General features: G+C 38.2%; 1 protein-coding gene across 3 annotated transcripts in view; it reads left to right on the top strand.

Annotated features, from left to right (window-relative positions):
• ASB3 (ankyrin repeat and SOCS box containing 3) overlaps positions 1-23,643 on the top strand; it is a 107,068-nt gene extending 83,425 nt beyond the window's left edge. For 2 of the 3 annotated variants that reach the window (XR_005718410.1, XR_005718411.1), the window contains 4 exons: positions 4,166-4,423; positions 10,510-10,643; positions 21,799-23,240; positions 23,309-23,643. Coding sequence is in view for 1 of the 3 variants with exons in the window: in XM_040224824.1 (XP_040080758.1) it covers positions 4,166-4,423; positions 10,510-10,643; positions 21,799-22,004 (598 nt within the window). In the remaining 2 variants the exon portion in view is untranslated. Of the gene's footprint in view, positions 1-4,165; positions 4,424-10,509; positions 10,644-21,798; positions 23,243-23,308 lie in introns of those variants that run through there. The other variant, XM_040224824.1, reaches the window with a different exon arrangement.
• The last annotated feature ends 2,650 nt before the right edge of the window (positions 23,644-26,293 follow it).

The raw sequence follows: 26,293 nt of genomic DNA, 5'->3' as shown, positions 1-26,293 counted from the left end.
CAAGCCCCCAAATAAGGTTTAGGCATTGCATTTTTGGTTTTTAAACTTCTCTTTCTCTGTGCCTTATGGTTTTCACTGTTACATAATATGAAGTCTCTTAATGTGTCATAAGTAGTTCTTGATATTTGTGTTAAATAAGAAGGACTGCTCTAGGACTTGAAGAGTTTTTCTGATTCACCATCAGGGCTTGATAGAGAATTTGTATCAAGTGTTAAGAGAAACACACATATTCCCATGTAATTTATATTTTAACTGAAGTTTTATCTAAGCCTTTATCTTGCTCGTTGACATGTAATAATCAAGGTCATTGTAGAGCACTGAAGTTACTTGAGTTGCTGGAACTTGTTATGTATATTTGAGATGTATAATGTAACAGAAACTCAGGGCATGCTGAAAAAGTTTTATGATCCTCCAGTTTTATTTTGTGTTTATTATTGACCATGTAAATGGTAGTTCTGTTGAAAAAGAGTTTATAATGTAGCAGTAGGTAGTTTATAAAAGCCTTTTAGGCGTGTGCTCTTATTCCTTCTAATACAAGGCAGTGTGATAATTGGAAGGAGTTGTAGCTGTGTTTTGTAGAATACTGTTTCTATACATTGTTAATAATACATAGGATAAAAAGGGTTCTTTAGTTAATTAAGTTTGGAAAACACAGGGTTAAGCAGTGGTAATTAGATTTGTTTCCTGAAAGGCTTCTAAGAATTTTTTTTATGGTGGTATGTTTTATGAATTCCTAAGGAGGGATGAGTCTACCAAAGTTTTAAAAATTTGGAAACATAGGATGAACTTTACAATAAATACATTATTGTTCCTGTATTTACAGACTTTCGGGACATTTTATATCCTCTTTATTATGTTTTTTTCTGATTAATGATTGGATCCATTGCTTTAATTCTAAAGGTACTTCCTCTGAAGTGTATCTGGAGTTTGAAGAAAAATATTTGAGCATATATTTTAAAAATGTAACTAGCATACTGTTTAAAATTAAGTTCATCCTGTATTTCTCTCTTATATGGATTAGTGTATATTCCCTGGTGGCTCAGAGGTTAAAGCATCTGCCTCCAGTGCAGGAGACCTGGGTTCGATCCCTAGGTCTGGAAGATTCCCTGGAGAAGGAAATGGTAACCCACTCCAGTATTCTTGCCTGGAGAATCCATGGACAGAGAAGCCTGGTAGGCTACAGTCCACGGGGTTGCAAAGAGTTGGACACGACTGAGTGACTTCACTCACTTCACATACTATAAAGGGCCTCTGGAATATTTTAATTATGGAGGATTTTTTAACATAGATCATTTGCAGGGACTAGTGTTCCATGGAACATACTTCAAGAAACATAGGTCTGGCCTTAAAATAATTCCTGATGTGACTATTTCCTGAGATGTTTTGTTTTTATAATATAGGAGAGAGATTTCTGATATTTGCTATATCATATTCACTGTTGGATTTTGATTTGCTATTATCCCAGTTTTACAAATTCCTAGTTTTGTGATTAAGCTTCAGTTTTTGCATCTAGAGTGGAGATGGTAATAAAAGTTACTTTTTAGGGTTATTGTGAATATTAAGGCAAATCTTCCATGTAACACATTTATCATAGTTGCCTGGTGTAGAATAGATAAAGGTTGTTATTATGGAGAGTTATATGTGCACATGTTCCTCTAACATTTAGAGATGGATGGTTGGTTTATCAATGGCCTTGTCCTTAAATTTTTCCTTAGCATGAGTCACATGGCTAGATGCTATATTTGAAACTTGAATAGGAAAGCCTCTTGGTTTTATAGTTTTTTTCCTAAACAGAAAATAGATTCTCTAGCTATCTGTGGCACTCAGGGTGCATTTAGGGCTCTCATTTACCTTTGTATTCTGTAGCAAAAATACATCATCCTCTCTGAGAGCTAAAGCATCTGTGGTTAGGCCATTGATGCTTTCACATTGCTTAAGGGAAGAGTTCAGCCAGTTTCTGAAGTGTACATGTAAACATACATGCCTTGAAAATTAAGTGTTCTTGAGAATTGTATATCACATTTGTAATGAGGCAGTGTCTCGAGCTTTTTCCACTTTCCTATATGTTTGTTGGAATGTGTCCAAAAGTCCATGTCATGTGTTGCTCATCTGTTCTGTAGTGGAATCAGCAAGTAATACCTGCAGGCAGAATAATGAGAGCTAGTTAAATGAGGTCAGAGTGGTTGAGAGAAATTGCTTATAACTGTTTAAAACCATCAGTCAGAGGTATGTCCTCTAAGAGTGAATACAAATACATACGCATGGTTGAGTCCCTATCCTGTTACCTGAAACTGTCACAGCATTGTTTGTTAATCAACTAAACCCCAATACAAATATCTTTTAGCATTTCTTGTAGTGCAGGACTGTTGGCAATAAATTCTTTTAGCTTTCCTGTATCTGAAAATAGCCATAAGAAAAAAAAAGTATATACAGGGCTCTTTTCAAGAACAGTGGTAAGAATGATGGTGTTTCCAGGAACAAATATCAATATATACTAGAGAGACAACAAAGTTAGTTAATTTTTATAAAGAAAATTTTAGGATTATAGCTTTTTCTTTTCTAATTGCTATGTATATTATTGATAATGAAGAGAATTTTTATTTAATCTTTTAACTGAAGAAAAGAAGCACAAATTGGAGAGCAAATAAAACAGATTTACAAAAATTTACATAAGTGATATTTATGTATATGATGTTTAACTGCTTTGAAACCTTGCACTCAAGTTCTCAGAAGTAGTTGGTCTCACATGACAATGGTCTAAATGTTTTATATTTGTTTTTATATTCTTTTTGTGATTCTTAATTATTTAGATTCTTTAATACGATGAATAATGAAATTTTTAAAAATTTCTTGTTATTTAAAATAGCATTAATGCCAATTTCAGGAGACTTATTTTATTCTTGCATTTTTCTTTCACAGTTGTCTGTGTAGTGAACATACATGTTTATTGAACTTTGTTAAAGTTTAACTTATATCATAAACAGTTTTTTAAATGTGATCACATAACGATCATAATTTTAGTTTTTAATGACTATGTCGTATTTTGCACATATCTCCTCCTCTGTTAAACCGTTAATTTATTAAAAAAAATCTGTTATAGACAATACTGTGGTTAATATATTTGTGCAAATAGCATATAATTTAGTTTTGTCTCATAGATAAATTCCCAGGATTTATGTTTATTATATTTAAATTTGTGGTATTTTACTTTGCATATCATTTTATTTTACAAATACTTATATAATGCTAGTTCTGTGTGCCAGGATGGTTAAGTAACTTGCTCAAAGTCACACAGCTAGTAAGTGGCTGAGCAGTCTGGCTCCAGTCTGTGCTCTTTACAACTTTGCTATAATACCTCTTTTGACACCTTTTGCCAATTAGCTCTCTCATAAAAGAGTTAAACTTACTTTTAGTCGTTTTAAGCACAACTTAGCAGGATGATCATTTTTAAAACATGTAACCAATTCAGCAGGTATAAAATAATACACTTTCATTCAGTAAAACGCTTGATAAAGATTAATCTTAAAAAATGTAAAGCTTTAGATTAAGTTTTTGTTCATAAAAAAGGCTTTCTATTTGATTGCTTTCTACCACTAGAAATTTAAAAGAAAGGGGGAAATTGATCCTGTCTTTTTTGACTGATCATGTTGTTTATTAACTTTGTTTAGCAAGTATTTTGTATATAGATAATTAATTGTGTATAAAAAAATCACAATTTGAAAAGAGTTTTCCTTGTCAGTGATAATTTTATTTAAGGTAAGTATTTTAAATTCTAAGGGCATGACTTGTTCATAGTTGAAAATTAAAAACCATGCAACGTGGTGTAAATTAAATGTCTTCTTGTCTCAATTCACTGGACGTGTAAAACCATCCACTATCACATCTGCCATTCTTTTTTAAAATTATTTTTAATTGAAGGATAATCACAATATTGTGTTGGTTTCTGCTGTACATCTAATTACAATGTTGTGTTGATTCCTGCTGTATATCAACATGGATTAGCCGTAGGCATACATATGTCCCCTCCCTCTTGAGCATCTGCTATTCTTATTTTCCAGTCATAACTACTATTAACTATTTGTAAGAATTTTTTTTGATGTGAAAATTTTCTCTTCCCTTCCCCTTTCCCCCCTTCCCCTACCTTCCTTTCTTTTTGCTGATGGAGCTGTGACTTCTTTGGAATTGTAAATATTCTTTTGAAATATGGAGCTCAGCTGAATGAACTTCATTTGGCATACTGCCTGAAGTATGAGAGGTTTTCAGTATTTCGCTACTTTTTGAAGAAATGTTGCCCATCGATACCATGGGACCATATGTCTGAATTTATAAATCATGCAGTTAAAGCACAGACAAACTATAAAGAATGGTTGCCGTCTCTGCTGCTTGCTGGATTTGACCCACTGAATCTACTGTGCAGTTCCTGGTAAGATATCCTACCACTGTGGACCTTACTCTTTTCATTTTCCCCAATTTCTTGAAATCCCTGTGTTGGGAAGAGGTTGTTATTGTGTGTGTCTTGATTGTGATGGCTGTGTTGGGATGAAGGAATTGGGGACCTGCTAATAGTGAGATTGAATATAAGGATTGTTTTTGTTTATTGCTAAGTCGTGTCTGACTCTTCTGTGACCCCATAGGCTGTAGCCCACCAAGCCCCCCGTCCTTGGGATTTTTCAGGCAAGAATACTGGAATGGGTTGCCATTTCCTTCACCAGGGAATCTTCCCAACTCAGGGATTGAACCTGCGTCTCCTGCTTGGCAGGCAGATTCTTTACCACTGAGCCCCTGGGAAGCCGTGAATGTAAGGATAGAATCCTAGAAAAAGGTCAGAGGCAGCTAGAAGGGAATGGAAAGGAATGGGTGCCAGTGAATCCTCTCCGGAGGGCTATTTCTTCTACTTGGGCCATCCCTCATGCTGCTTTTAAAATGCCTGCAACAGAATGGTTGTAGCAGCTTTGGTGATTTCTAGCATCCCTTAGTCAACTAGATTGAATACTTCTATCCTGTAGCATCTTGTCGGTTTGAACTTAGTCTCTCTCAATAAATACTGATTTCTGAAGCAGCTGAGGATACAACTGTTTACCTCAAGTGGTTTCCCAGAAGGGCATTGCCTATGAGTGATTATATAAAGGTTGAGTCAGAATTTTTCTCGGGCAAAGGATAAAAACTGTTCTACAAGACTTTGCAGGAGTTACGTGTCTAGATGGACTGAGAAATTATTGATAATTATAGCAGTGAAAGAACTCTTTTGGCCTGATAATTTGAGTCAAGTGAGAAAATAGAATAAAAGTCTCTAGGAATATAGAGAACATGGGGTGTTTTATAAAATTTCAATGAAATATTTGGAAGATTTCATTTTTGTGCTTCAGAACTACCATTTAATAAAATAATGTTCGGGTAAGTACTGAAATTTTGGATTTCAGCAGAAAAGTGCTTTGATATCTTGTTATTTAAATTTTGCTTTTCAAACAGGTCCTCTCTGGGATTCATGCAGGCAACACTGGTGCTTCCTACTTGTAAATTTAATTTGCATTTCTGTGACTCCATTTTCCACCTGGTGGCCTCTCCATCTATATTGTAAAGAAAAGATATTTATTTGGCAGGATCCCAGTATCTCACCTTTTTGTTATGTCTACCATAATATAGAATTCAACAATTTTCTCTAAGCAGAGATTTAAAGTTTTAGGTTTAGGACTATCATGTCTTTCTGATACTGAATGTTTCAGTTTGGTGCCTTGTGAGGAAAAACTGCTCTCTATCTGATAGGCGGTTTGAGGAATATAGAAGTAAAGCAAAATTTAGATACATGCTCTAATCTCCACTTTACTTTTTGTTTATAATTTACAATGGTTTGAGTCCCTGATTGTAGTTACTTCTTTCTCCAGCAGTTGATTGATTAATACATCGTTATCTGTCGGGTACTCACTGTTGTAATTCTCTGTATACTATTTTAATAAAATTTCACAGAAATTCATAGTATTTTTTGATAACTGAGATATAAAATTATTGACAATTAATTGAGAAATATAATTTTTAAAGTTATTTGTATATGTTTACTTGTCCTAACAAACCCCCTTTACGTGTGCACGTGTGCATGCACGTATACACTCACTGCTGAGATATGAATACTCACTACTGAATGTGATATCTAGCTATTAACAGAGCTGTTTAAGTACCTTTACCTTTTTACTTAGTGGATTTTATTGTTGTGTCTGGGCTTCTGACAGCTAGTAGCAGTTGCCCCTCACCATTCCCTCCCCAAAATGCTTCTGTAAATCCAGCTGATAGAGATACTGTGGCAGTCCTGGCAGGGTGTTCCCTTTCCTCTGTCACTCCATTTTGTTCTTACCCCCAGTTCAGTTCAGTTCAGTCGCTCAGTCGTGTCCGACTCTTTGCGACCCCATGAATCGCAGCATGCCAGGCCTCCCTGTCCATCACCATCTCCCGGAGTTCACTCAGACTCACGTCCATCGAGTCCGTGATGCCATCCATCCATCTCATCCTCGGTCGTCCCCTTCTCCTCCTGCCCCCAATCCCTCCCAGCATCAGAGTCTTTTCCAATGAGTCAACTCTTCGCATGAGGTGGCCAAAGTACTGGAGTTTGAGCTTTAGCATCATTCCTTCCAAAGAAATCCCAGGGTTGATCTCCTTCAGAATGGACTGGTTGGATCTTCTTACAGTCCAAGGGACTCTCAAGAGTCTTCTCCAACACCACAGTTCAAAAGCATCAATTCTTTGGTGCTCAGCCTTCTTCACAGTCCAACTCTCACATCCATACATGACCACAGGAAAAACCATAGCCTTGACTAGACGGGCCTTAGTTGGCAAAGTAATGTCTCTGCTTTTGAATATGCTATCTAGGTTGGTCATAACGTTTCTTCCAAGGAGTAAGCGTCTTTTAATTTCATGGCTGCAGTCACCATCTGCAGTGATTTTGGAGCCCCCAAAAATAAAGTCTGACAAGGCACCCACATTTTTCTCAACCATACTCCTTGTGTTTTACTACTGAAGGTACTTACTTGGCTCCATCTTACTTTCTATAACTTTCAGCCTTCATGCCCCATTCTGGTTTTTAGTTTGTTTATTTCTTTAACCAACACTTAAAATATTGCCTGATATACAGTAGCTACTATGATTGATTATTTATTTACTGTTAACTCATTTAATATAAAATATAGTAGATACTATTATCATTAATTTATGGAGAAGGGGATTGAGTGTACGACATACTTGCCGAAGTTCACACAGCTATTTAGTGCTAGAGCTGAAGATTTGGACCCAGGCTGTCCAGTAGTATGGCTCAAGTCTGTCTTTGTAGCCCCTATGCTATTCTGCCTTAGTCCTGTGTATCCCCAGGGTTGTGGTAATTTTGTCACTTAGTTTCAGGTACCTTGTTGGTCTCTCAGTTGTGCAACCCCACGGACTATAGCTCACCAGGCTCCTATGTCCATGAAATTCTCCAGGCAAGAATACTGGAGTAGGTATCCATTCCCTTCTCCAGGGGATCTTCCCAACCCAGGGATCACTCCCGGGTCGCTTGGATTGGAGACAGAGTCTTTACCATCTGAGTGACAAGGATACTTTAATCCGTTGCCTAAACTGGAGGAATCTGGGCCAACTTTTCTCTTTCCTATTCGTAAATTAGGAATAACCTATTTAAGGAAAAAATTAAATGTATCCTCTTTTCTTTTCCTCCTGGGACAACTACACAGACTGTTGGAAGGAAAGGGAATTATTTAGCTTATCCTAAAAGGCTCCTAAAATAGTCTCCTATCCCCATGGGGTTCCCTGCCCCTCCTGTGAAAACTTGCCTGTTTGAGAATTTTGGTGGTAATGAGCCACTGGGTTTGTGCTTTGTTTATTGGATGTGTTTGGATAGAAAAAAGTTAATAAACAGTAAACTACATATTATTTTTAGTAAATTGTAAAACTTTCAGCTATTTGAATTGAGAACAAAAATTGCATGTATTTTACTCTGAGGGAATAACTTTAGTTACTTTATAATTATTAGAAAAAACACGATAGAAAATTTCACTTTAGCAGTAAAAATGCATAACATGGTCAAATTTTTGTTTGCTTATCTTTTACTGAATGGATAAAGCCAGTGTTTATGCTGAATGTGATGAATGTTTTGCTTTCTTTGATCAGTTTACATTCAAAGAACTGTTATTAAAAATTATCCCATAAAAATTCCAATGCTGTTAAAGTGGATTTTGGTTGTATTTTATTTATGTCACATGTAAGTCTGTTGCTTAATCTTTGTCATGTGAATTATGTCTTTGCTAGATATTGCTTGTCTTAAATAGTCTTTAAAAATGTATCTGAATAAATAATTGCCTGTCACAATATGAGCTGCAGAGTTGAAATATTTTAATGCAAGACTAGGTTTCCCTCACACCCTCAGTGCAATAGACAAATAATAGAAAGTGAATGCCATCTGTGCGTTTAATTGATTAACTGTCAGTCATTTATGATTGTACAACTGCTTTGTACAATGTAATGGTCAATGTAGTACAGTAACAATACATTTTTAGTGGCACTGTCAGCGTTGGTAAAATACTCAACATTAACTAAAGCTGTGTAAACAGATTTATTGTGTGTGTGTTTAGTTAACTGCATAAAAATAACTGTGTTTGATCACAGTGAGACTTAAAGCACATTAAAGTAGAAAAATGAGACCATTAAAAAAGAAATAAGGAACTGGAACTGAGAAACCTTTGGTGTGGGTTCCTAGAAAGTGAAGGAGATTGTTTGCCTTTGAATTTATTTTATCATTTCATTTATTCTCAGTATTTTCTGATAAATTGTGACTGCACTGAGAACTTCTTGAGAAGTAAAATGTTTCCCAGAGTGTTTGAGCTGTAGTTTGTTTTTCCTTAAATGAGTTTGCATGTTAGAGATTTAAAACTTTGGGAAATAATTTTCATACTCTAATCAGTCATTTCAAGGATACTTTGGATCCTGAATTACATGAAATAAGTTGTTCTTGAGATGACAAGTTTAGAGTGTTACTGTTTCTTTTATTTTTCCCTTTCTTTTGTCCTTGCTCAGTAATGTCTCCAAAAAAGCGACCTTGAAAAGAATTTCTGGTTTTGAAGTAGTCACCAGAGACCCTAATGATTTTATTTTTTTTCAAACAGTGTGATGTTAGGGGAGTATCTAATTGAGTACAAGATGAGTAATCTTGTTAGAATTTAGAGTTGTCTTTACGCTTTGACTAAATTTCATGTGTACAGTGTTATAAGGCCCACTGAGAATATAATACTGAAAATTCCAAGCGGGCTCTAGTTATAGGAAACATTTATATAGTATTTTATAGTTTTAAAAGTCTGTTCACTGTATTGCCTCAGCTGTTTTTATGAACAGTCTCCTGAAATACACAGGGTAAGTGTTATTCTCATTTTAGAGACCAGTATCTAGGGCTTAAAGAATTTAGGCAACGTGTTTGTAAGCAGTGGAAGTGTTGTTAGAAATCAGAACTTTTCTTAGGTCATTGCCCTTTTCATTAGGATTCAAGTACTTACACAATTTAGGAAGTCTCTTTTGGGTGGGTTGGTAGGAAATCTTACATTATTTTGAAAAAAGGGAAGTAGAACTGTTTGTCGTCACTTCTTTCAGTCTTAAAGACAGCACGTATTCTGGTACGTCCTCTAGACTCACATCCATAACAGGGAAGGCTCTTGACAAGAACTGTTGTAGTGAATCTCTGAGGGTTGGTCAGAAATAGGCTGTCTCTCCCATATACCAGTTTAGGGACAGCTTTGGCTTCCCTGGTAGCTCAGCTGGTAAAGAATCTGCCTGCAATGCAGGAGACCCCAGTTCAATTCCTGGGTTAGGAAGATCCACTGGAGAAGGGATAGGTTACCCACTGCAGTATTCTTGGGCTTTCCTTGTGGCTCAGCTGGTAAACAATCCTCCTGCAATGCAGGAGACCTGGGTTCGACACCTGGGTTGAGAAGATCCCTTGGAGATGGGAAAGGCTACCCACTCCAGTATTCTGGCTGGAGAATTCCAAGGACTGTATAGTCCATGGGGTCACAAAGAGTCGGACATGACTGAGTGAAAGCCTAAACACTTTGGGGTGTTTAGGCTTTCTCCTTTCACTGTTAAATTAAGTGTCTGTAAGGATGACCAGTCTAGATTTCGCAAGATGGTGCACTTGGGAGGATAATAATGGCATATCCACTAATGACAGTGACGCTAAATCTGCCTTTTCTCAGCACTGCTGCTGGGGGACGGCAAGGCCTTCCACCTCTGCTAGAGTAGAGACTCCTCTTGTCATCTGTTGGACAGCCACATGCACAGTCACTTGAGTTTCGTGTAGGAACCTGATTTGATGATTTTTCCATATCCACTGAACTTGCCTTTTGTTTCATGAATATTTTCTTTGCTGCAGTTATCTTTCTGCCTCCACATTAGGATGTTGTAAGAATTGGTATATGGTATTTGTTTTCACAGTGAACCCTTGGTGAATTTTGTGTCTAAATGTGTATTAATATCTTGTCAATGTAGGATTGACTCAGTCAGTGATGACATTCTTATCTTCACTTTGGAGTTTACTAATTGGAGGAGACTTCCTCCAGCTGTTGAAAAGATGCTCTCTGCTCGTGCCTCAAACTCCTCTTGGGCTCTACAGCAACATATTGGTAAGAAAATACAATTTTTCAATACATGTCACTACTATTTTTTCCTCTGTCTTCACTAGCTGTGTTGTAATTTTAAGTGATAAGAGTCACTGGAGAACATAATTAAATTGGGCATCATTTGCATTTTCTTTATGTGGGGAGAGGATGGGACTGTGAGGGAGATCATAGTAATTTCCTTCAACATAAATCATATCGGATTTTGTAAGTTTGGCCTAAGGAGCATGTAAAGAATAACGGGTATTTAGTGATATTTTAATGATACCCTTTTGTGTTTAGTAAGGGTTATGCAAGCAAAAGTGAATCCTAAAAATTTTGTTGGTCAATATTTAGTTTGTGGTCAGAAAAATGCTAAATGTAATTTTCCTCTTTGGAGTGTGTTGATGTGTGTGCTCTCTTTAATATTTTATTGTCTCTAAAAGGAAGTATCACCATTCTTTATTGTTAACTTTTCTTACTGAATGTATGACAGTGTGTTGGTAAGATATAACTATGCAAGTGAGCTGGGTAGAAATTTTATGAATTGATTGATATTTTAAATGACTATTTTAAAACAAATTATCAACTTACTCTCACTTTAAAAAAAAAGCTTTTAAACTAGTTAAAAAAGAAAGAGGACACAATATAAGATTATATACAAGGAAACCGAATTAAACTAAATATAACATAGGCAAAGTATTTCTATTTACTTATGTAGATTTATATTAATCTATTTTGTTCACCAGATTATGTCTTAAGTTAGGAAAATTATTTTTGCATGAAATGTCACTCTTCATAAAACAGGTTGAATAGGTTTTTAACAAGTGAACTTGGCATATGTAGAAATATCTTCTAATTTCTTGGAAAATTATATATAAGTAAATTTTCTCAGTCAAAAACAGACATTCAGGAAAATATATTCTTGAACTGAGGTATATTCAAACTCTTAGGTTTCTTTTTGAAGAGAAAGTGTAATCTCTTTAGAGTCTCTAAACCTTCCAGTATAGAATTTCTTTAATGATAATGAAATATCTATTTGGGAACAAAAAGGCAAAAAGAGGGAGCATATGCCAAGTGGGAAAATTAGCCTATCAATTAGTATATGTGAGAGTTCACTCTGAAGACTTTAACATATGGCAGGTTTGTCCAGATGAAGATAAGAATTGTATGTGAATGCATTATCATGTGGTAGACTAAATCCATCAAGGGCTTCTTATTTAATCAGGCACTAGGTAGAGCTTGCTAGGGTAATAATCATCATCTCTTAAGAGGAATTTATTTCGGCTGAAGATTTACAAAAGCCTTTCTCAGAGGTATTAATGTAGCTAATGCTTTTCTAGTCTGTTTCTCTTGCCACAAACTCTTTTGGTTCCAATCCCATGCATCCAACTGACTTTTGGACATCTCTACTTCAGTTCAGTCGCTCAGTCGTGTCCGACTCTTTGTGACCCCATGAATCGCAGCACACCAGGCCTCCCTGTCCATCACCATCTCCCGGAGTTCACTCAGACTCACGTCCATCGAGTCAGTGATGCCATCCATCCATCTCATCCTCGGTCGTCCCCTTCTCCTCCTGCCCCCAATCCCTCCCAGCATCAGAGTCTTTTCCAATGAGTCAACTCTTCGCATGAGGTGGCCAAAGTACTGGAGTTTGAGCTTTAGCATCATTCCTTCCAAAGAAATCCCAGGGTTGATCTCCTTCAGAATGGACTGGTTGGATCTTCTTGCAGTCCAAGGGACTCTCAAGAGTCTTCTCCAACACCACAGTTCAAACGCATCAATTCTTCGGTGCTCAGCCTTCTTTACAGCCCAACTCTCACATCCATACATGACCACAGGAAAAACCATAGCCTTGACTAGACGGACCTTAGTCGGCAAAGTAATGTCTCTGCTTTTCAGTATGCTGTCTAGGTTGGTCATAACTTTCCTTTCAAGGAGTAAGTGTCTTTTAATTTCATGGCTGCAGTCACCATCTGCAGTGATTTTGGAGCCCCCCAAAATAAAGTCTGACACTGTTTCCACTGTTTCCCCATCTATTTTCCATGAAGTGATGGGACCGGATGCCATGATCTTCGTTTTCTGAATGTTGAGGTTTAAGTCAACTTTTTAACTCTCCTCTTTCACTTTCATCAAGAGACTTTTTAGCTCCTCTTCACTTTCTGCCATAAGAATGGTGTCATCTGCATATCTCAGGTTATTGATATTTCTCCGAGCAATCTTGATTCCAGCTTGTGTTTCTTCCAGTCCAGCATTTCTCATGATGTATTTTGCATACAAGTTAAATAAGCAGGGGGACAATATACAGCCTTGACGTACTCCTTTTCCTATTTGGAACCAGTCTGTTGTTCCATGTCCAGTTCTAACTGTTGCTTCCTGACCTGCATACAGATTTCTCAAGAGGCAGGTCATGTGGTCTGGTATTCCCATCTCTCTCAGAATTTTCCACAGTTTATTATGATCCACACAGTCAAAGGCTTTGGCATAGTCAATAAAGCAGAAATAGATGTTTTTCTGGAACTCTCTTGTTTTTTCCATGATCCAGCGGATGTTGGCAATTTGATCTCTGGTTCCTCTGCCTTTTCTAAAACCAGCTTGAATATCAGGGAGTTCACGGTTCACGTATTGCTGAAGCCTGGCTTGGAGAATTTTGAGCATTACTTTACTAGCATGTGAGATGAGTGCAATTGTGCAGTAGTTTGAACATTCTTTGGCATTGCCTTTCTTTGGGATTGGAATGAAAACTGACCTTTTCCAGTCCTGTGGCTACTGCTGAGTTTTCCAAGTTTGCTGGCATATTGAGTGCAGCACTTGCACAGCATCATCTTGCAGGATTTGAAATAGCTCAACTGGAATTCCATCACCTCCATTAGCTTTGTTCGTAGTGATGCTTTCTAAGGCCCACTTGACTTCCCATTCCAGGATTTCTGGCTCTAAGTGAGTGATCACACCATCGTGATTATCTGGGTCGTGAAGATCTTTTTTGTACAGTTCTTCCATGTATTCTTGCCACCTCTTCTTAATATCTTCTGCTTCTGTTAGGTCCATACCATTTCTGTCCTTTATCGAGCCCATCTTTGCATGAAATGTTCACTTGGTATCTTTAATTTTCTTGAAGAGATCTCTAGTCTTTCCCATTCTGTTTTTTTTCATCTATTTCTTTGCACCGATCACTGAGGAAGGCTTTCTTATCTCTTCTTGCTATTCTTTGGAACTCTGCATTCAGATGCTTGTATCTTTCATTTTCTCCGCTGCTTTTCTCTTCTCCTTTTCACAGCTATTTGTAAGGCCTCCCCAGACAGCCATTTTGCTTTTTTGCATTTCTTTTCCATGGGGATGGTCTTGATCCCTATCTCCTGTACAATGTCACGAACCTCCATCCATAGTTCATCAGGCACTCTATCAGATCTAGGCCCTTAAATCTGTTTCTCACTTCCACTGTATAATCATAAGGGATTTGATTTAGGTCATACCTGAATGGTCTAGTGGTTTTCCCTACTTTCTTCAATTTCAGTCTGAATTTGGCAATAAGGATTTCATGATCTGAGCCACAGTTAGCTCCTGGTCTTGTTTTTGTTGACTGTATAGAGCTTCTCCATCTTTGGCTGCAAAGAATATAATCAATCTGATTTCAGTGTTGGCCATCTGGTGATGTCCATGTGAGGGTCTTCTCTTGTGTTGTTGGAAGAGGGTGTTTGCTATGACCAGTGCATTTTCTTGGCAAAACTCTATTAGCATTTGCCCTGCTTCATTCCGCATTCCAAGGCCAGATTTGCCTGTTACCCCAGGTGTTTCTTGACTTCCTACTTTTGTATTCCAGTCCCCTATAATGAAAAGGACATCTGTTTTGGTGTTAGTTCTAAAAGGTCTTGTAGGTCTTCATAGAACCATTCAACATCAGCTTCTTCAGCGTTACTGGTTGGGGCATAGACTTGGATTACTGTGATATTGAATGGTTTGCCTTGGAGACGATCAGAGATCATTCTGTCGTTTTTACGATTGCATCCAAGTACTGCATTTTGGACTCTCTTGTTGACCATGATGGCTACTCCATTTCTTCTGAGGGATTCCTGCCCGCAGTAGTAGATATAATGGTCATCTGAGTTAAAATCACCCATTCCAGTCCATTTTAGTTTGCTGATTCCTAGAATGTCAATGTTCACTCTTGCCATCTCTTGTTTGACCACTTCCAATTTGCCTTGATTGATGAACCTGACATTCCAGGTTCCTGTGCAAGATTGCTTTTTACAGTGTCGGACCTTGCTTCCATCACCAGTCACATCCACAACTGGGTATTGTTTTTGCTTTGGCTCCATCTCTTCATTCTTTCTGGAGTTATTTCTCCACTGATCTCCAGTAGCATATTGGGCACCTACTGACCTGGGGAGTTCCTCTTTCAGTATCCTATTATTTTGCCTTTTCATAGACAGCATATTAAAAAGCAGAGACATTACTTTGCAACAAAGTTCCGTCTAGTCAAAGCTGTGGTTTTTCCAGTAGTCAGTCATGTATGGATATGAGAGTTGGACCATAAAGAAAGCTGAGTGCCAAAGAATTGATGCTTTTGAACTGTCGTGTTGCAGAAGACTCTTGAGAGTCCCTTGGACTGAAAGGAGATCTAACCGGTTCATCCTAAAAGAAGTCAGTCCTGAATATTCATTGGAGGGAGTGATGCTGAAGCTGAAACTTCAATACTATCGCCACCCGTTGCAAAGAACTGACTCATTTGAAAAGACCCTGATACTGGGAAGCATTGAAGGCAGAAGGAAAAGGAAACAACAGAGGATGAGATGGTTGGATGGCATCACTGACTCAGTGGACATGAGTTTGAGTAAACTCCGGGAGGTGGTGATGGACAGGGATGCCTGGTGTGTTGCAGTCCATGGGGTCACAATGAGTTGGACACGACTGAGCAACTGAACTGAACTGAAATATCCACACATTGGAGTTAAGTACTCAAAAGACTTTTCACTAGTTGAGTGTGCAGCCAAAACATTTCAATTTCACTAGATTAGAAGATGCTTAGTATTTGTATGATATATTGTACAGTTTATAACATTTAGATTCAGAGAGGTGTCAATTATGTTCATAGTATAGATGAGGCATTATGCCCGTTTCATAGAAGAGGAGCTGAAGATTGAAGCATCTAAATGACTTGTTGAAGGTCATACAACTGGTTAATAATGACTCCTCAACTCCAGCTCAGCTTCTCTGATAGGTCAGTTGGTAAAAAATCTTCCTGCAGTGCAGGAGACCCCAGTTTGATTCCTGGGGAATCAGTCTGCTGGAGAAGGGATAGGCTACTCACTCCAGTAGTTTTGGCTTCCCTTGTGACTCAACTGGTAAAGAATCTGTCTGCAATGTGGTTTACCTGGGTTGGATTCCTGGGTTGGGAATGTCCCCTGCAGAAGGAAAGGCTACCCACTCTAGTATTCTGGCCTGTAAAATTCCAGGGACTGTATAGTCCATGGGGTTGCAAAGAGTTGGACACGACTGAGTGACTTTCACTTTCGCCTCACAACTGTAGCTCAGGGCTTGTTACTGGGTGGTGCCCTTTCCATTCCTTCTATTCATTGCTCTTCTGCTGGTCATTGTTTAAGTTTTCATTTCCTGTTCTAATCTATCTCTTATTTATACTCCAGCGTCTTTAGGTAGTTTCTTTTTATATTTGTTGAAGTTTTTAATGGACGTTTTCAGTGGAAGAGAGAGAGAGACTGTATAAGTAAGTTAAGGAAGACTGAGAACAAAAGGATGGAACCATAAAGACATCATATTAGTGATGAAAATACATATTGTAGAAGATATCCCAGAAGTCAGATGAATGCATTTGATGTGGAAAACCCTGCAGAGGAACCATAGAAATAAAGTCAAGGCAGATATATCATTTGAATATTGGCATGAGGGCAGGCTAGTGACGAAATGGTTCTGGAAAATATAGGTAATGGGTTTGTATGATGTATATGTACTGCTGTACTATAGTAAACTTGGCATTAACAAGCATAATTAAGAATTTTGGGGTTTATTTTGATCATTATTTTAATTTTAGTACAATTTCATATAACATGTGACCTTCTGTTTTGATTGTTCTTAGTACATATGACAAAGTTAACAAAATTGAAAACTTCTATGTAGAAATGAATAGGTAAAGGTTCCTTGTCTCCTTATAGGTCTGGAGGTAAACTGTGTTTAACATAATAACTTGAAAATGATTGGGTCAGAAAAGTGACCCAAATATAGTATGGTTTTATACATCATTTACAAATTTATACATCATTTATACATCATTTATAGTGTGGTTTTATACATCATTTTCTAGACTATGATCGGTGCCATAATGTTGGAAAAGAGAGATATTTAACAAATCTGGTTTTAACAGGTTTTTATGAACGTTATGTTTCACATACAGTTTCTGGGCTTTTCCATATTATAAATTCAAGGCCTGTCTTGATCTTCTGTCAGTCTAGTGGCAACACATCTGGAAATACTATGCATCACTAAAACTTTGATAGGAATTTTGCATGCCTTGAAATATTACATATATGATTATACAATTCCCTTAATATTCACTGGCATATTAAACTAAGATGGCACTGATGAATATATTATTGTCTATGTTAATATAGTTCTTACCTCTAACTGTTCATCAGGCCAGTGATATCTTGTGCTCACCAGAGGAAAATCAAAATAGTGCATTAAAAGTAGAATCAGTAACTGGAATAACTATCCTTTTTAAAATTATTGAATGGAAAGCTCTCTTGAAATTTATGATAGTTTCAGTGGTTTAGAAGATGTTAAGAGAATTATTTTGGGTTTATCACCAGTTTAGAAAACCCTAGACATGGGGTCCAATCATTTGGATCTAGTATCAGCTCTGTTGTTTCTGTACAGTGTCAACATGGGCAAGTCATATAAGCTTCCCATAATAAATGTGTAACTGTGAAAATGTTAGGTACTCAGTCGTGTCCAACTCTTTGTGACCCCATGAACTGTAGCCCACCAGGCTCCTCTGTTCATGGACTTCTCTAGGCAAGAATACTAGAGTGGGTAGCCATTCCCTTCTCCAGGGTATCTTCCCAACCCAGGGATGGAACCTGGATCTACTGCATTGTAGGCAGATTCTTTACCATCTGAGCCAGCAGGAAAGTCCCTAATAAATGTGTACTGGTCCAGTTTTTGGCTTGATCACAGATGATTAAGCTTTCTACACACATATCTGCATAAGCAGATGTATGGTTATTTGGTTGTGAAAGATAGAGCAATAGGGCTCCTGTGATGTAGTCAGATGGTTCTGAAAGGCTTGTCTGCACTATAGGAAACTGTGGGACAGCTAGAGGCACATTCCCTGGTCAGACTGAGAAGTTTGTATGTCAGTGTAGTCTGTCAAATTGGTGAAGCTGGAGAAATATTAAGGATTCCTTAGCTCTGAGCCAGCCGCTCTCCTCCAGGTTGCACAGCCATCCTTTATCTTCCTTTTGGATTTTTAATAGCTATCTACATTAACAATGTGCAGAATGGAAAGTTTCAGTTTAACCAGGTACATACTAAACTGTAATATAATGTGAGTAAAAATTCTCTTAACCAGTCTCACTTTAACCCACATGCTCTGTAGTCTTATCATTTTCTCTATCAGTTCCTTCTGGCTGTGCCCATGGCATAATCAGTGTTTGCAGAGGTTAGGACATTTTATCTCTACCAGCCGAGCTGTGTGCTTACCAAGAATCAGTTATGCTCATTTCTGAAACTTTTATTACATTTGTGCATATCCAGTGACATTAGGGCCAACTATTGTTCATACTCTCAGAGGAAGAGAGGGCTTCCTTATGTGTAACAGTTGAACATGGGCCACCTGCTTGCTGAAGTTGAACCTACTTAGTACTCCTTTGGAAAACTGTTGGGGTTTGCAGTTTGAGCTTGTTTTCCATATGGTTTCCTGCTCATCACTCCAGTGTTCCCTTTATCTATGTTTTCTCATCTTAGAAGTGAGAATGATTCTTCCTTAAGTTTACAGATAAGCGTAAAATTTTAAACTATTAAATATGGAAACAGTGGAAGTAAATGTTCTCTATATTGTCGTTGCTGTAGTCTTATTTTTATAGTGGGGAATCTATGTGACTCACAGTTTAAGGGAATACTCTTCTTAGACTTTGGTTTTATTTACAAAATAAACTAACTCTGTTGCTTTTCTAATTTGGCATTTTGAAACACTGTGACTTGAGGAGTTACCCAAATTCTGAATGAACTAAACTTAAACCGGTAAGCTTAAATTAAAATCTAAGATGATGGACTCACTTCAGTGGTTTGGAAGATATTACTGATGGTAGAGAACTAGCATGTCTCAGGCCCTGTGGGTTATTAATAAAAAACCCTAGACTTGAAGTCAGACCAGTAGGTCTGATACCAGTTGGGCTCTTGATTGTACTTGTCTTTGCTGCTCTGATCCTGGTCTGGTAATCTTTGGTTCATTTCACAGGGGTTTATGAAAGATTTCCTGCACTTAACAAAAGGCATTAGATTTAATTCACATAAAACCAGTATCTGTTTTTAGTACGCCTAGTTTTCATGAACATTCAGTTCAGTTCAGTTGCTCAGTCGTGTCCGACTCTTTGCGACCCCATGAATCACAGCACGCCAGGCCTCCCTGTCCATCACCAACTCCCGGAATTCACTCAGACTCATGTCCATCCAGTCAGTGATGCCATCCAGCCATCTCATCCTCTGTCATCCCCTTCTCCTCCTGCCCCCAATCCCTCCCAGCATCAGAGTCTTTTCCAATGAGTCAACTCTTTGCATGAGGTGGCCAAAGTACTGGAGTTTGAGCTTTAGCATCTTTCCTTCCAAAGAAATCCCAGGGCTGATCTCCTTCAGAATGGACTGGTTGGATCTCCTTGCAGTCCAAGGGACTCTCTCAAGAGTCTTCTCCAACACCACAGTTCAAAAGCATCAATTCTTCGGCGCTCAGCCTTCTTCACAGTCCAACTTTCATGTCCATACATGACCACAGGAAAAACCATAGCCTTGACTAGACGGACCTTAGTCAGCAAAGTAATGTCTCTGCTTTTCAATATGCTATCTAGGTTGGTCATAACTTTTCCAAGAAGTAAGCGTCTTTTAATTTCATGGCTGCAGTCACCATCTGCAGTGATTTTGGAACCCAAAAAGATAAAGTCTGACACTGGTTCCACTGTTTCCCCATCTGTTTCCCATGAAGTGATGGGACCGGATGCCATGATCTTCGTTTTCTGAATGTTGAGGTTTAAGCCAACTTTTTCACTCTCCTCTTTCACTTTCAAGAGGCTTTTTAGTTTCTCTTCACTTTCTGCCATAAGGGTGGTGTCATCTGCATATCTGAGGTTCTTGATATTTGTCCCGGCAGTCTTGATTCCAGCTTGTGTTTCTTCCAGTCCAGCGTTTCTCATGATGTACTCTGCATAGAAGTTAAATAAGCAGGGTGACAATATACAGCCTTGACGTACTCCTTTTCCTATTTGGAACCAGTCTGTTGTTCCATGTCCAGTTCTAACTGTTGCTTCCTGACCTGCATACAGGTTTCTCAAGAGGCAGGTCAGGTGGTCTGATATTCCCATCTCTCTTAGAATTTTCCACAGTTTATTGTGATCCACACAGTCAAAGGCTTTGGCATAGTCAATAAAGCAGAAATAGATGTTTTTCTGGAACTCTCTTGCTTTTTCGATGATCCAGCAGATGCTGGCAATTTAATCTGTGGTTCCTCTGCCTTTTCTAAAACCAGCTTGAACAGGAAGTTCACGGTTCACGTTTTGCTGAAGCCTGGCTTGGAGAATTTTGAGCATTACTTTACTAGCATGTGAGATGAGTGCAATTGTGCGGTAGTTTGAACATTCTTTGGCATTGCCTTTCTTTGGGATTGTAATGAAAACTGACCGGTGCTGCCCAGCGCACTAAGCGCGGGCAGCTGCGACCGGCGCTGCCCAGCGCACTAAGCGCGGGCAGCTGCGACCGGCGCACTAAGCGCAGCCAAGAGGAGCTACCCCACGTCCGAGGTCAGAGGCAGAAGCCGGGAGGACCCCATGCCTGAAGGGCGGTGGCCAAGAAGAGTTATCCCACCTCCGAGGTCAAGGGCAGCGGCCGAGAGTGCCAGGCTGCATCGGCGCAGGAACAGTCGAGAGGAGCTACCCAAGTCCGAGGTCAGGGGCGGCGTCCAAGGCCAGGGGCGGCGGCTAGGAGGAGCCACGCCACGCCCGAGGCCAGGGGCGGTGGCCAGGAGGAATAACCCGATGTCCAAGGAGCGGTAGCTGCAGGGGCGCAGGAGGGACTAGAAGAGCTATCCCACGTTGAAGGTCAGGAAGGGCGGCAGTGAGGAGGTACCCCTCGTCATGAACATTAACTTCTTTAATTAACACTTTTCATCTTAGTAAAACCACTGTCATATGATTCCTAATTAAGCATATGTGGGTTATCCTTTTAATTGGTTATTAGCTTTTAGCAGCAGTGGTTTTAGCATGTGTACATATACATGCATGTTTTGGGGTCATATGCGCTTGAGTTTGAATCATGGTCTACCATGTATTAGATGTTTGGCCTTTGAAAAGTTACTTAAATCTCTTGTTTTCTTGTCTCTATGAGAGCATGATAATATGTACCTCACAGAGTAAAGGAAGATAAAAATAGAATGTGTATGGGCAGATGGCATAGTAGGCTTTCAGTAAAGGTTCTTTTTCTCTGTGTCAATTTTAAAATTTCATTTTCTATCATGGATAAAAAGAGCAAAATGAATATAAGCTACATATTTATTCACTTGATGTGGTGGGTCTGGAGACCATTTGCAGCGAGAGTGAGTGGGAAGTAACATTTGCTGCGGTGCCCTTCTATCATTTCTAAAGTTAGATCACCCATTTCTTAAGTCCCAACTGGTATTGCCAGATATTTAGAATTTGAACATTAATTCTATATGGTGGTGGGTACTGACTTTGGAATGTGTGGCCAGAAATTGGAGGAAGAAGAACCAGGAAAGTTGTAAAATGAATAAATAAATGGAGTTTATTTTGGTCATCCTGGCCCAAGTAATCTTTCAAAAGTAAGTCTAAGTAACATACCACTTGTTTTTCCTAACAGAGGTGAGGGGGAAAAGGGGCATTTACCTTAATGGACTGTTATACTTTCTGGTTCAACATTTTTGTCTTTCTTTTTATGTTTGTTTCTCCAGCCTCTGTTCCATCCCTGACCCACCTTTGTCGTTTGGAAATTTGGTCCCGTCTAAAACTAGAACACCTACAGTCTGATGGGTTTATCCGTCAGTTGCCTCTTCCCAGAATCCTACATGATTATTTGCTCTATGCAGAGGTTTTGAGGATGAATGAAGTTCCAGAACTGGCAGTTATTCAAGATGGAGAAATCAGTGAAACCTCTTAACACAGTATTTGTCTTACTCCGAAAACCACCAAGATAAGGAGCCATGGAGTACAAATTCTTCACAATTTTGTTGTCACAAAAGATGATTTTTGTTTGTGTGGTTGGTTAGGCTTTAGAGGGCAGTGGTTTAATGGAAATGTTTACAACTAGGCTACCTGGTAAAAAAAAGTGTTGTAAACATCATGTAAGTTACTTTATTGCAGTTTTATCATCAGTACACTTTATGTTGTAATATTCATTTACCTAACTATTTTCTGCTTTATTCTGTGAATGAACTGTGAATGCTGCTTCTAGTGCTAAACATGGCCTATTTCCACCTATGATTCTGTGTTTACTTAGGGCTAGAGCTTAGAAGAAAAGGCATAAGTCTTCACTGGAAGTATACACACAGTGAAGTTGAGTATCTCTTATGTTTATAAAAGAACTGTATTATATTCTGTTCTCATCTCTTCATTTGAAATTCATTGGCTTTTCACAGGTAAACTCAGGGGAGAATTCTCTTTTTAAAGACTATAGAAAATAAATCATTTTGCTGTTTTTTTTTTCCCAGTTCTTTGATACTCTTTTTGACTAAAAAAAAAGATTCCTGTTTCTGCAAAGGCAAGAACAGACTTAAATTCAAAGACATGTTGAAAAAAAAAAATTAGGTCAGTATTGAGATAAATGTGCATTTTACTACATTTACTTAGTACTAGGAGACTGGGAGAGACATTTCTGTGGTATCATTTTTAAAGAAAGAAAGGTATGTATTTCTGAGTTGCTCACGATCAGATGAAACATTGCAGGTCCATTCAGTCTCCAGATCAGAGGGTAGCTTCAATCTTATGAAGCAGTGGTTGCTAGTTCTGTTAATGTTATAATATGTTTCCTTTTTACTATCTGGATAAGTTATCAAATAGTCCATGAAATTTAAACCTTAGAGACTTAGGTTAATGAGATACTGCCTCCTTGGTTTTACACTTGTTTGCTAGGAATCTAGAGTCAGAGAGGACTGAATATTGTATCAAGTGAGCTATGATAAGAGGCTGTGGGCATTTGTCTTGAGATAAAGGTAAGGAAAGCATACTGTCATGTTAGACAACTAGAGATGGGGTCCAAGGAAGGCAAGTATTCTATCCTATTTGGATTCTGTGACTTAATATAGATGGGAGTGGGTCAATCAGATTCATCGCTGATAGACTTTTGCTATTTGATAAAAGCAATGATGATGGCATACCAAATGATGGAGACATTAAGGTCCAAAAGGATAACTAAATTCAGCTTAGATTGGAGCTACAGTTGCTTCCTGTGATGGAGACATTAAGGTCCAAAAGGATAACTAAATTCAGCTTAGATTGGAGCTACAGTTGCTGCCTGTAGGGTGGAGATAAGAGTTTGAAGTGGGCATACATGCAGAAGTAAGGGTGTATAGGGAAAAAAACAGGTGGAAATTCTAACAGTTAATAAATTCTTAAAAAAGTGTGTACTATGTAGTATTTTTTAAATGGCTGTATCTTTATTTTTTTAAACCCTAATAAGTCTCTGCTTTTAACGTAATCAGTTTTTTGTTAGGGTCCAGTGTACATAGAATGTTTACCTTTTACGGTGAATCGTTTCATGTGTTTTTGTTTATGTAATAAATTCAATTATTCATAACTTATCTTTGAGCTCTTATTCTTAAAAACTTAAAAATATTTCATATACATTAAGACCCTTAGTATTTAAAGCATAAATGATTTTACTTACTGTATGCAATATCTTTCTTTTAGGCTATTTTATAATACATAAATATTATTTTTATGACTAATAGCAAGGACTCAGTAAGAAATCCAATCCAGAAGTATCTAAAGGTAAGTAAATTACACTAACAACTTCTGATCAAAATGATACATCCAGGTAGTGTGAACTTGAACCTCTGCCCTACATGTACCATGGTGCTTTAGTATTCTTAAAGTCTCAGTGAGCCTGATGAAGAACTCCATACAGTGGCTTTCTAATGGTGGTATATAGTATCAGAGCAGGACATAAATTGGTTTTAATAACAGTTGTCAAGAGTTTATCCTACCTTGATTTGATGTTGTCCTTTAAGTGCATTTCCTGCTCAACATTCCTGTCACAGGACATCTTTCTGTGATGATTTCATATAATAATGGTAATCTGGACATAACATTTTCTTAAGTAAATGTTTTATTGACATTTAACACATATAAGAACAGTATACATATCATAAGTATACAAACTGATTATAGTTGACCCTTGAACAACATGGGAGTTAATGGACTCCTATCCTCTATAGAATTGAAAATCTGGTTATGACTTAGTCAGCTGTCTATATCTCTGAATTCAACCAATTATGGATCTAATCAAGTATGGTAGTTTGGATTGCAGATTGTGTAGTATTGTAGTGTTACTGTTGAAAAAAGTCTATGTATAAGTAAACCTGCACCAGCTCAAACATGTAGAAGGGTCGACTATATTTTTACAAAATGAAAATATCTGTGTAATCAGCATGTAGTTCAAGAAACAGAACATTATTAGCATGCTGGAAGTTCCTTTTGTTGCCCTTCTAGTCTCTGTGTTCTTGCCAGAAGGGTAACCACTCTTCTGGGTTTTAGCACCAACAATCTGTTTTTCCTGGAATCATCCACTATGCCCTCTTTAGTTTCCCCCTACTTTTGCGTGCAATTTCAGATTCATTTATGTTACCATGTGTAATAATAGTCATTGTACATCATTTCTTTGTTTCTCTCTCCCTTTTGGCCATGTAGCAAGTATCTTGATATGCAGCTTTCTGGTGGTCCTGCATCCCAGATCAGTTACCTACCTCCATGTCCCATGACCACTTGTGACATTGATAATATGTCACATGATCAGTTGATATTTCGAATTTTGGATCTGTTCTCACCTAAGTTTATCTGTAAACCTGTATGAAAATTGTAATACTTCATAGATCTTCAAGTATAGTCTCAGGTACAGTTTCAGGACCTCTGAGTATATTTGATTGGTTATTCTAAAATTCTACTACAATTGTGTTGGGCCTCAAAAACTTATAAATAATAACTGTGATAAGAATGTAAATAACTGTGTCTTTTGAAACAGTGGACTTGGTTCCATCAGCATGAGGTATAGAAAGAAGTTGAGAAAATCTGTCTAAAAGTTTGCCTTTCGTTTTTTATGCTCCTCTTTATTCTTGGAGACCTTCATGGATCACAGCCTTGTCTTGGTGAAGGGGCTTTTGTAACTCAGTGAGGCTATGAACCATGCTGTGTAGGACCACCCAAAATAGATGGGTCATAGTGAAGAATTCTGACAAAATGTGATCCACAGGAGGAGAGAATGGCAGTCCACTCCAGTATTCCTGCCTGGAGAACCTCATGAACAGTATAAAAAGGCAAAAAGATCTGTGATACTGGAAGTTAAGGCCCCTCAGGTCAGAACATGTCTAGTATGCTCTTGGGGAAGAGTGGAGGGCAATTGCAAATAGCTCCGGAAAGAATGTAGCAACTGGGCCAAAGTGGAAATGACTTTCAATTGTGGATCTGTCTGGTGGTGAAAGTAAAGTCCAGTGCTGTAAAGAAGAATTTCGCAAAGGAACCTGGGATGAATCAAGGTAAATTAGACATGGTCAAGCAGGAAATGGCAAGATCGAACAACGTCATCTTAGGATCAGTGAACTAAAATGAATGGAAATGGGTGAGTTTAAAAATTTAGATGACCATTATATCTACTACTGTGGGCAAGAATCCCTTAGAAGAAATGGAGTAGTCCTCACGGTCAGTGAAAGAGCCTGAAATGCAGAACTTGGGTGTGGCCTCAAAAATGACAGAATGATCTCAGTTTGTTTCCAAGGCAAACCATTCAACATCAAAGTAATCCAAGTCTATGCCCCAGCCACTAATGCTGAAGAAGCTGAAGTTGGCCAGTTCTATGAGGACCTACAACACGTTCTAGAACTAACACCCCAAAAAGATGCCCTTTTCATCAAAGGGGGTTGGAATGCAAAAGTAGGAAGTCAAGAGATAACTGAATAACAGGTCCGTCTAGTCAAGGCTATGGTTTTTCTAGTAGTCATGTATGGATGTGAGAGTTGGACTATAAAGAAAGCTGAGCATTGAAGAATTGATGCTTTTGAACTGTGGTGTTGGAGAAGACTCTTGAGAGTCCCTTGGAATGCAAGGAGATCTAACCAGTCCATCCCAAAGGAGATCAGTCCTGGGTATTCATTGGAAGGACTGATGTTGAAGCTGAAACTCCCAGTACTTTTGCCACCTGATGCAAAGAGCTGACTCATTTGAAAAGACCCTGATGCT

Source organism: Oryx dammah, unplaced genomic scaffold (assembly GCF_014754425.2).
Source record: "Oryx dammah isolate SB20612 unplaced genomic scaffold, SCBI_Odam_1.1 HiC_scaffold_25, whole genome shotgun sequence".
Lineage (NCBI taxonomy): Eukaryota > Metazoa > Chordata > Mammalia > Artiodactyla > Bovidae > Oryx > Oryx dammah.
This window is presented reverse-complemented; position numbering and strand designations above follow the sequence as displayed.